Here is an 11,114-nt window from a genome sequence, read left to right on the forward strand (position 1 = left end):
CTGCCCTTGCTTTGGCAGATGTGGTGTGGAGAGTTCCCAAAGTCAGGGAAGAGTGACTGCCGCGTGGGAGGTTGGAGGCGGCCTATCGTTGCCGAAGATACGCGCGTGGAGACCAGGGGCAACTATAGCCTAACATATATATGAGCCCAAAAACTTTGCAAGGCTTCGGTGTTTGCCATGTTAGATTTTCTACATCTCTTCCTATGCATGTATCTACATATCTTCTTAACAAAATTTTTGTTCCTTTCTGAACATACACTTAAAACATTCAAAATAGAGCAGAAGTCTAGTGTGATATATTTCCTGAAGAAAACTACAAATTAAAAAAATTCGGGAGCATAACAATAAGCATTTCAATTGATGTATTTCTACAGCCAGAATTGTTTGCATGCATTCTCCCCCTCAAGGCTTTAACGAGTTTATGATCTAAACTGCACGCACCTAAGGTCTATTAAGGTCTATCAAAAGAATATTTTCATATAGCCTAGCGTAGGTCATTCCAGTATCCAGAAACGCACTGTGAATACTTGAAGGAATAAAAAAAATCTATTTCCATTCATGGCAGGATACATCATGCGGCTTCTCCAACTGAGAGAGCCGGGTATGTCTAGACTGTTAAGGAGTATCGCAAAAAGGAATACTGGGAGTACTGGGAGTACCAACACGCCGAAGAATGACACAAGTATTATCAAAAGAGAGAGCCATGGGCACAAGGTAAGCAGGGTGTAGAAAAATAGCTCATTTCAGGGTGGCGGGCAAGCTGGCTTGGGCCGTTGACGCAGCAGTGTCAACTACCTTCTTAAGTCTCTCCTTTCTGATCTTCTGGAGGTAGGCAAACAGAACGATGAAGAGGAGTTCCATCCTATCAAAATGTTAAAATACGGATACCTGAAAGAGTGCACTGCGGAACATACCTCTCCTTGGTCATCATCAGCAGGCCCTGCACCAACAGGCCCTTTGTGATTTGCGGGCCGATGCCCTTGAACAAAGACAGGGGCCCCTCGTTCTCGATAATATACTTCATGACTTCACCGAAAGTCTTAAAGGGCTTGCCCTGTCGGCTCGGTGGGGGGCGAGACTGCAAACAAACCTTGGCCACGATCAAGGGCTGAGTCGCAATGGTTGCCAGAGCCTTGGACATGGCACCGAGGACTACATTGACATTAGCGCACATAGCCCCGAAGATGGAGAATAATTGACTCACAGAATGCCTCCCAGGGCTTGAGGCTGTTCTTGCCAGGGAAGAAGACATCCTTCAGACGTTGGTACGCGCCATAGGTAATGGCCGGGTTGACGACAAGGATCAAACTGGCCTTGAGACCGCGCCACAGACCGGACCAGCCGTCCTCGCTCTCGACAACCTCACGACCCGTCTCAAGGAGGCCCTTCTTCTCTCCCTTGGGTTGTGTCTGCTGGCGGGTTGTAATGACCGAAACAGGGATAGTGAAGATCTGGGCGACCGCGCCGGCGACGGCACCGAGGGACAGCTCGATCGCGGTTCCGGGTTGTGCATTGCTTTTGACCGAGGTCATGTAGAGGGTCCGAACAATGCTGTACCAGTAAAAGTAGGCAAAGTTGGTAGACGCAACACCTAGCAGACCACCGGCTATTCCAGAGTATAGACCGGTGGGACCCTCTTTCGCGACAATTTTCTTGATGGCGTCCATAGTTGATTCATAGTGTTCGACTTCTTCCACCCCGGCATATTCCTTTGTCGACTTGACTTGGACTTGCAATTTCGTCTTGACCCTGACGTGAAGCAAAAGCGGTTAGCGGGTCTGATTCCAAAATGTGGAGTTTATCAGATCAAAATCTCACAGGTCCAGCGGGTATACAATCGCATTGGCAAGGACTGCACCCGTCGCACCGGCGACTGCGCTGCCCCATGGCGACAGGCGGACAGGTTTTGATTGACCGGTCATGGTTTATATTGACTGAATACCAGTTCACGGGTCGAGAAAGCGATGGATAAGAGAAAAGAAAAAAGGCGAAAGGGGAGATCGGAGCGGGGGCCTCTAAACGACACTTGCTCCGAAGACGGAGGAGCTGTGGATGGTGAGAAAGGGACAATATGATCCAAGAGAGCTGAAAGAAGGAGCACAAGGAGCACTCAGGTCATAGCCACCGATGTCACCCGGGAGAAGCTGATAACCGGCCACAGGCATGAGAAAACGGCCTCGGCGCGGTGACGAAACGAGCCGAGGTCCACCGCTTCCGCCGACCAGCTGCAAATCGGAGCCGATCATAGCAGCTAGGCAAGGGGAGTTGCCGTGAGATCTGTTACAATTGGCTGTTTCTGTTTAATTCCAAGAAAACATAGCTAAATCCAGCGTAATTCGGCGTGGTTGTTACCAAAGTAGATGGACGGAGGGCCTTCTGGCGGGGCGCATCGGCTCCAACACATCCGTTCGCCAACTTTCACTGGCTTACACCAAACAAGCGCGCCATGTCTAGACCCCATGGGCAATATGTTGCTAAAGCACTGGTATGTCATAGTTCATCAACCCCGGATTCTTCGATATTCGGTGAAGATTGACCGGCAATTAGCAAGCCGAGGGGGCCCTAGCTACCGCGACCACTCAGAAAGCGGCTCTGGATGCCGCGATTGATGCCGCCGAGCACTACATGAAGGCCTTGCGCCTGGCACCCGCAGAGGACAAAAAGCAACTCGACTCAAAATGCAAAGAACTCCTGACCCGAGCCGAGAAGATCAAAGCCGCCGCCGATTGGCAATCGGTTGCTCGGCAAACAGTTCCCAGCTTGCGGCTCCCCGTATCCAAGCGGAAGCTCACTACCCGTGAAGAGATCATCATTCTCGAGGGTGCTAAATTGAACGGCTTCATTTTCCCGCCCTGGGAGCGCGCACCTCTGCCGTCAGAATTCATCACCAGTGACGGCCAGCCTTTCACGTACGTGTTCTTATGGTGCTATGATCGTGCTGTGCGACCATGTTAACTAGGCCTAGGGATGCGCCAGACCTCCGCATATCTGAATTACAGGGCGATATTTTTGCGGGATGGAGACGCCCTTTGGACTTACTGCGGGCGAGGAAGTTGGATCGGACCCCTGACGAGCAGCCGTTTGTCTCGGTGACAGGACGGACCGATCTCGTGCAAGATGTGTTGACCGATTGCTCGGTAGTTGCTAGCCTTTGTGCGACTACCTCAAGATCAGAACGTGGGTTGGGAAAGGTACAACATGCGCGATTGGAAGATTTAAAGCGACTGAAGCTGACCAGAGCAGCATGCCTCGCCGGCAATGTACCCATGTGCGGAGAGTCCTAAGGAACCGACTCTATCACCTTCAGGAAAATACATTTTTTCCTTCTACTTCAACGGATGCTTTCGAAAAGTGGTTATAGACGATCGACTGCCATCTTCCAAGACGTCACGGTCGCTCCATGTGATTGATCGCAACAACCCTAATTTCTTATGGCCTGCTCTGGTCGAGAAGGCGTATTTGAAAGTTCGTGGTGGCTACGACTTCCCGGGAAGTAACTCGGGAACTGACCTATGGGTACTCACTGGCTGGATTCCCGAGCAGGTCTTCTTACATAACGAGGATGCCACTTCGGACGAGATCTGGGGACGGCTATTCAACGCCTTCTCATATGGCGATGTGGTTCTGACGATTGGAACTGGCAAGCTGACAGAGCTTGAACAACAAGGCTTGGGCTTGGTGAGTGAGCACGACTACGCGATTCTAGATATGAAGGAAGTCAATGGGCGTCGACAGTGCCTCTTGAAAAACCCTTGGGCTGGCGCAGAGCCCAAGATCATGCAGAACCGTGCAACTGAGCACGACCCTGAGGCACCATCTCTTTCCCCAGGAGTCTTTTGGATGGATTGTGAGCAGGTCTTGCAGAACTTTGAGCACCTTTACCTCAACTGGAACCCAGGTCTGTTTAAGTACCGCGAGGATATTCACTTCACATGGGACTTGTCTCATGGTCGCGTTATTGCGGGATGCTTTGTGAAGAACCCACAGTTCGCGGTCTATAGTGAAACGGGAGGGACTGTCTGGCTGTTGCTGGGCAAGCACTTTAAGACGGATCACCATTATTACTTGAAGAATCACGGGCCAGAGGGCGGAGTGCTTGGATTCATCAGCATCTACATTTTCCAAGCAGACGGCAAACGGATTTCTCTGAGTGATGGCGCCCTTCATCGTGGACCTTATGTGGATTCTCCCAACACTCTCATGAGGCTTGAGATGCCCCCAAGGACAACCTACACGGCTGTGATCTCAGAACAATCCCTCCCATCATCCAGTCAGAATTTCACCTTCTCCGCATTCTCGACTTCTCCCGTGTCCCTAGCCCCTTCTCTCGACAAATACCTATGCTTGAACAAAGCAAGTGGCTCTTGGACGGCCCTGACTGCAGGCGGGAACGCAGAATCAGCCCGATATTCATCCAACCCCCAGTTCAGTCTACAGGTTTCCGAAAAGACCGACCTTTCCATATTACTTGAATCTACAGAAGCCGAGCTTGCAACTCATCTGAAGCTCTTTTGGTCTAATGGCCAGCGCATCGCCAGGGTACGAAGCAGAGATATCATCGCTGATAGCGGCGACTACCGTCGGGGATGCGCCCTGGCAGAGACCCGATTCCTTGATAGAGGAGTGTATACCATTGTCTGCTCTACATTTGCACCGGACCAAATTGGCCGCTTTACGCTCTGGATTTCCTCTACGATTCCGTGCGTGGTGCAGCCATTAGCTTCCGAGTCTGCAGGCCGTCGAGTCACCCTATCTGGAGTGGGCATCCTACCACCAGGGAAAGATCGGATGCTAGCTCCCTTGCAGATATCTCGCCTGTCACGCATCAAACTTATCGCGCGAAACAAGTCCTCCATGATCGGTTCTCAGACAGTAGCCTCCTCACCCGTGTTGATGACCGTGGAGTTGGGACAGGGACCGTATAAGAAGACTCTTGCTATTTCGGAGGACGGGTCACATTGTGATTCCCCGTCGGGAGTCCGAGTGGAAGATTTTGACTTGTCACCCAGTCTGGACTCGCAGGGCCAGATCTGGATTGTTATCGAGCGTATTGGTGGCCCGGGGGGACAAGTAGAAGACCACTTTGAGGTTGAGGCTCTAGCAGAGGAGCGTGTGGATATTGGAGAGTGGATCCTTGAAGACTCATAAGAGCGTTATATTTATCATATAGCGAATAAACGAACCATGTCCACATTTCATCAATCTGTATTTCCGTACGTACACCTTGGAAGGCGCACTCCGTAGATAAGGCTTTATCGTTCTCCGCACGGGCGGAAAGCTCCAAACGTCATCTGGCTTCCCCCTCTCCAAACATCTTCAACTCTTCGACCATGGCAAGCAGTATTCCCGCAGGTCTACGAACGGCCGATATTGGGCGCTTTGCCGTGCGCGCCGCGCAGATCGAGAAGGCCAAACCGGTGGTTGCCTACTGGTGTGAGTGTGCACACTTCCCCGCGATGGGACATGAGCTGATCACCCAATGCGGCAGGCAATTTCCATATTGTGAATCAGATTATCGAGAGAGGCCTTCACACCTCGGACGACGAGATCAAGCTCTACACGACTAACCTGGTGGAAAAGCTAGAGCAGGTTCATTGCAACTTCACCCCGCTTCCCCTGGGCCTTGACTGACACCAACGGAACCAGGTCAAAATCGAGAACCCGGACAATGAGACGATCATGGATAATGTTGCGGCGAGCGCATACGTTGAACAATTTGGATTGGAGGTCTTCGGTCGCGCCGAGGCGGCTATGACGGCCAACAAGGTCACCAAGTGAGCATTCATGCTGGTTATGACCAAGTCAACAAGTCTCATAATATCACGCAGGCAAACAGCAGACACCTTCCAAGCGGCGGCTACATTTCTTGAGCTATGTCAAATCTGGGGAGACCTTGAACCCGAGATTGCTGGAAGAATCAAGTTTGCCAAATACCATGCTGTTCGAATTGTGAAGGCAATCAAAGCCGGGGAAGACCCCAATGAGACAAACCCGGTGCCAAAGGAGGACGAGGAGCTTGCTGTCGCCGATCCCGATGTACAGGCATTCGACGAATCCGTGGCGGAACAAGCGTCCAAGCCAAGACAGGCGTCCGTCGAAGAAATTCCAGACGAAGCTGACCGCCTGGGTCGACAAATGGCCCATCAGTCATCTCTCGACGAGTCTCTCCACCCGTCTCGCGCATCATCACTCCCAAGACCGCCTGCCTCCTCAACTCCGGATATTCCTTCTGTTCCGCAGAACGCCCCTGGCTCTCCAGGCCGAATGGACATTGATGAGCACTCAAACGGCCTGGAGCTGCCCTCAGCACCAAACACCTTTGGAGACTCCGGTGGAGTCCTCAATCTACCAGATACACCTGGCTCCCACGCACCCCACACTTCAAACTCTTCCAATACCTTCCAATCCTTCCCACCGCCGGCTAGTCCGTCGGTGCCCGCGCCGGACCCTGCTTCATTTTACGATCCAACTAGTGCTAGTGCCCACATCCCGCCCCCTTCGGCGCCTGCTCGGGCTCCCGTTGCCCCACCGCCTGCTGCACCGAATCAGCTCACGCATGGGGTGGATGATAATTCTATTACTCTAGCTCAGAAGCATGCTCGGTGGGCGGTGTCAGCAATGACCTTTGATGATGTTGATACGGCTATCAAGGAGCTGCGGAACTCTCTGAGATACCTCGGTGCGGAGTAATAGTATCAATTGCTACTTACCTTTGCGTATAGTATTACTTTTAAAGAACCATATACCACATCTTGAACTTGCAGTCGAGCGTTATTTTGGTTAGTTCATCCAAGAGATCTGCTACAAAATAAGCCTTCCAAGCCGAATAGGGCCAGCTTGGCAAAGTTTAGTCCGCAAAGATTATCTTTCTATAAGAAGTCGATCTATTCTACCGGGAATTCGTAAGAAGATGTGGAAAAAGAGGTTGAGAAGGAGCAAGAGAACCAATTCTTTAGACCTTCTAAGAATAACTTCTCAATCTGGCTATAGAAGGGTCGTTCTGATAACAAAATCCTATCCATATGTATTGTAAAAACCAAAAAAAAAAAAAAAAAAAAAAAGAAAGAAAGTGCAGCGTACTTCTCTCAAAATAATCTTCTCAGCGAAGAGACGAGCGCGTGTGCTGTTTAAATGAAATTCATTCCTCAATTCTTGTTTTTCCTGCATCCAACTTATTGACTTATTCCCTCGATCCTTCGTTGACTTTTCCATCTTCACCTGTTCTCGTCTTTTCAATTGGTTACCATCCCCTACCCGCACATACCTCCTGCATCTTTACCTTCAAAGCATGAACGATGCCACCACCAAGCACCCCAAAGACGCGCAAGAAAATTAGCGACACAGCGACCCAGGAGCCAGAGACCCCCAAGGGCCTGTCAAAACTGGTGATTGAACTGTCCACCAAGAGCAAGCTCGATGAATTTCGCTGTTTCTTCGACCTGAAGCCAGGACCATGGGACAAGCTCAGGGGGCAACTGAATAACCACGTTCAGTCAAACTACTCTTGGACCAGCCTCAAGGACGACAAGACTCTGCGTCACTTCTGCGCCGAGGAGTTTCTCGAGGAATATGCAGTTACGTATTGGGGTGACGGTAACCGAGAGAAGAACCTGATTGAAGATCGTCTCTACGGGGAGGACAGCGGTTGCAAATATCCTGACGACGAGACACCGTGAGTGGCTCGCTTCAGACGATCATCAATCGCTAATGACTTGAGACAGAATGATCGATGTCCTCGTGATGCTCCTCGAGAAATCATCCAAGTCGAGGCGCACTTCAACTATGCAGGATGTGAGCTTCCCTAATCTGACGGTTCTGCTACATGTTCACCTTTGAGAATTATTTAGCTGATTGTTTCAAGGTATCTAACACTCGTCCCGATGAGTCTATTGCCACAGGTTCTGTCGCCGATTCTGTCATCGAAAACAAAGCCGTCGAGCAAACGCTTGATGTCAACCAGCGTGATTCTCCCCTTCCGACTCCGATTCCGAGCATCGAGATCATTACACGAGCTCCAAATCTCCAAGAAGAATCTGCAGGAGGTCTGTTCGGCCCTGGGCGTCTTATTACCGGTGGCTATCTCGCTTCTCCGCGCGCTGCCACCGAAGGTCTGGTTTCACGACGTGAGTTGATGGGCATGTCTCCTCTGCGTGTGCCGGTAACCCTTGGTCAATTAAACGCCCCAGCAGGCCTTCTCCAAAAAAATGGTAAGCCCAAAATGCCAATCAATGACCAATGCTTACTAGTAAATAGATCCTCCCACCACAGATGTCGTTCAGCACCCGAAAGCGCACTCCGGGTCGAATATGCTGGCCACCTACTTTCTGGTGACCTCATCAGAAAGTGACAACCCGCAGGAACCCGTATGCGTCCCTTTCGAATTCTTCCATGACGCGGACGACTTCCTGAACAAAATGGAGGATAAAGCCGGCGCCACAGTCTCCAAGCAGCTCTACTCTGAGATGGCCTGCCTGAACCGGTGTTACGCGGTGGTCCATCTGAATTGGAGCGGCGTCTCGTTCATGATTCGCCGAGGCAAGCCGGATCTGCAAGCGCTGGAGAATCGAGTGATTTGTGCCTGGAACGCGAAAGACGAGGGTACACTGAACATGATCGAGTTTGAGATCGGGGTGACTCTCAAGCCTAATCTCTGAAGAATGCTACACAGCCTTCGAGAACGTTAGTCATGAACCCCAGATCGAAGGAATTCCAGAACCATGGGACACACGGGCGACGAGATGTCTCGCTGCGGATCCACTGCAGAGTCCACCGTAGCCCACCGTAGCCCACTTAGCCCAAGAGACTATAGATCAACGGCATTAAGGGGCCTGCAGCATGGGAAATTAGGGAAAGGCGCGGAATCATGGGCCAAAGGATGTCCTAGGGTTGGAGAACGATCCTGGAATTTTCTACGGCGCCGTGTGGAGCATGTGTCCTTGCGTCCTTTGCCTCCCACTTTGAGGCTTCCTATTTCTCCCCCCTCTTCCCCCCCCCCCCCTTTAGAATAATTGTCCCTCTCCCCCCCCCCTCCCTCCCCTTTCCTTTGTGTCGGGTGTAATTGCTTTTGTCTTCCATAATGGCTGACAAAAAACCCGCTGTTCTAATTATCGGTGGCCTTGGTGCGTTCCCCTTTTTCTGGTTGTATCCGGGCGTTCCCCACTAACCCTCTACCCAGGCTTCATCGGCCGTCATCTGGCCCTTTACATCCACGAAAACAACCTTGCCTCGGAAGTCCGTATCGTTGACAAGGTCCTGCCCCAACTGGCTTGGTTGGCGCCCGAATTCAAAGAGGCCTGCTCGCCGGAAATATTCGTCCAGGCCGATGCCAGCCGTGAACGTAGGCGCCCAGTTCACCCCGACGCTAAATGGATTAACCCCTCTAACGAGCGAATTTTCTTTCTGCAGAGCATCTCCCGCGCGTCTTCGACCGTGCCAATGGTGAACAATTCGACTACGTGATCAACTGCGGCGGCGAGACACGGCATTCACAACCCGACGACGTCTACGAAGCGCGCTCCTGCGTACTCAGCGTCACCCTCGGCAAGGAGGCCGCTAAGCGTGGAATCCCCGCCTACATCGAATGTTCGACCGCGCACGTTTACAAGAGCGGATCTACGCCGCGCAAGGAAAATGATAAGCTCCAGCCATGGCACAATCTGGCCAAGTGGAAGCTGAAGGCTGCGGACAAGCTGCTCTCCATCCCCGGTCTGCAGTACTGTGCGCTTCGTCTGCCCCACGTGTACGGCGAATATGACCCGGGTTACTTTGCTATGGGTATCTGTCTGGCGCGCGTGCACCTCGAATTGAAGCAGGATCTCGAGCTGCTCTTCTCCAAGGACGTCAAGGTGAACACTCTGCACGTCAAGGATGCCGCCAGCGCGCTTTGGGCCACGGCCGAGTGGCGCGCCAGTAAGGGTCAGCTGGAGAAGTCCGACCCGTCTGTGACGGAGCTTTTTAAGGACGCCGAAATGCCGTTCTCTTTTAACGTCGTCGATCACAACGACACAAAGCAAGAACACGTCGCCAAGGCTTTGTCCGAAGTGTTCGGTCTCAAGGTCACATTCACCGGTACCCTAATCTCCCAGCTAGCCAAGATGAACCTGGACGACGTTGTCGACGACATGAACGAGGTCACCCTGCAGACATGGGCTGAATTAGTCGAGAAGGCCAAGATCGAGCGGCCCGGCCCGATTGGTCCGTTCGTGGAGCTCGACGTGCTCAAGGACCAGGATATGTCGATCGACGGTTCGCTCTTTGAGAAGACAACAGGATGGAAGCCCAAGTACGAGCGTCTCGACGCCGACAGCATTCGCGAGATGGTCGAGAGCTACAAGCGCATGGGTTGGTGGCCCTGAACAAAGTGCGACAAAATACCCCCCCTTTCTTTTCTCATTAACGGTCTCCTTGGATCGTCCTCGACTTCGCATCGCATCGCATCGCATTGTGTCCACAAAGAGCATTGGGCCCCCCAACACGACCCCTTGATGATTCCCATCTATACACTTTTCTTCTCTTCTTATTCTCCATTTCCCACCAGATACCAGACCTCACACTCTCCCCCATTCGTCATTGTCATCTTTGGACCAGGCAGTCTAGTACGGACGATTGTACTGTAATACCTCTCCACTGGTCGGAATTTTATTCTTCATGCATATATCTTGGCCTTTTCATGATTACCCTCACGGTCCCACCATTCGTTCGAGCATCTTGCACATTGAGCCCATAGTTCCAACATTCCTACCCAATTCAAGGTTACACTAGCATATGAGACGTCTGACAGCCACGCGCTACAAGTGGCTTAGAATTGACTTAACATTCTGTTTAATTATGGTTGGTTCCATGGTGTAGTCCTAAGTGGGTAACAACATGGGTAGAATTCCTTGGTACGAGTGGGCCCGCGATGCACGATGCACGATGCACGATGCACGATGACGATGTATGTATTTCGCGCAGTCAGGGGTCCCACTCGGGGGCAGCGTGGTCCGTTTATCCGGAGCTAGATGTCGAACTATTGATTTTTACAATTCGTAATCGACAAATTCCGAGTTCAAAACAGAGGTAGGAATACATTGCGGTCCTCGATCTTTCGTTATAGACTTCTATGGACTGACCAG

General features: G+C 51.6%; 5 protein-coding genes across 5 annotated transcripts; 4 read left to right on the plus strand and 1 right to left on the minus strand.

Moving 5' to 3' along the window:
- Positions 1 to 738: 738 nt before the first annotated feature.
- On the minus strand, positions 739 to 1,922 carry N7443_001915 (putative peroxisomal carrier protein; the record flags this gene model as incomplete). Its single annotated transcript, XM_056881971.1, has 4 exons — positions 739 to 862; positions 915 to 1,152; positions 1,205 to 1,749; positions 1,819 to 1,922. The coding sequence occupies 4 exons, from the start codon at positions 1,920 to 1,922 to the stop codon at positions 739 to 741; spliced, it is 1,011 nt and encodes a 336-aa protein (XP_056743812.1).
- Positions 1,923 to 2,446: 524 nt separating this feature from the next.
- On the plus strand, positions 2,447 to 5,148 carry N7443_001916 (calpain-like protease PalBory; the record flags this gene model as incomplete). The annotated part of the gene is made up of 4 exons (XM_056881972.1): positions 2,447 to 2,485; positions 2,548 to 2,909; positions 2,966 to 3,191; positions 3,244 to 5,148. 4 exons carry the CDS (start codon positions 2,447 to 2,449, stop codon positions 5,146 to 5,148), a joined length of 2,532 nt encoding a protein of 843 aa, XP_056743813.1.
- Positions 5,149 to 5,330: 182 nt separating this feature from the next.
- On the plus strand, positions 5,331 to 6,690 carry N7443_001917 (uncharacterized protein; the record flags this gene model as incomplete). Its single annotated transcript, XM_056881973.1, has 4 exons — positions 5,331 to 5,433; positions 5,489 to 5,589; positions 5,647 to 5,774; positions 5,829 to 6,690. 4 exons carry the CDS (start codon positions 5,331 to 5,333, stop codon positions 6,688 to 6,690), a joined length of 1,194 nt encoding a protein of 397 aa, XP_056743814.1.
- Positions 6,691 to 7,295: 605 nt separating this feature from the next.
- N7443_001918 (uncharacterized protein) lies at positions 7,296 to 8,654 on the plus strand (the record flags this gene model as incomplete). Its single annotated transcript, XM_056881974.1, has 4 exons — positions 7,296 to 7,672; positions 7,722 to 7,791; positions 7,862 to 8,123; positions 8,254 to 8,654. 4 exons carry the CDS (start codon positions 7,296 to 7,298, stop codon positions 8,652 to 8,654), a joined length of 1,110 nt encoding a protein of 369 aa, XP_056743815.1.
- A 422-nt stretch (positions 8,655 to 9,076) lies between these two features.
- Positions 9,077 to 10,355, plus strand: N7443_001919 (NAD-dependent epimerase/dehydratase family protein; the record flags this gene model as incomplete). The annotated part of the gene is made up of 3 exons (XM_056881975.1): positions 9,077 to 9,119; positions 9,176 to 9,337; positions 9,406 to 10,355. 3 exons carry the CDS (start codon positions 9,077 to 9,079, stop codon positions 10,353 to 10,355), a joined length of 1,155 nt encoding a protein of 384 aa, XP_056743816.1.
- Positions 10,356 to 11,114: the final 759 nt, after the last annotated feature.

This window comes from Penicillium atrosanguineum (genome assembly GCF_028827265.1).
Source record: "Penicillium atrosanguineum strain IBT 20685 chromosome Unknown utg000002l_segment0_segment0, whole genome shotgun sequence".
In the NCBI taxonomy this organism is placed as follows: domain Eukaryota; kingdom Fungi; phylum Ascomycota; class Eurotiomycetes; order Eurotiales; family Aspergillaceae; genus Penicillium; species Penicillium atrosanguineum.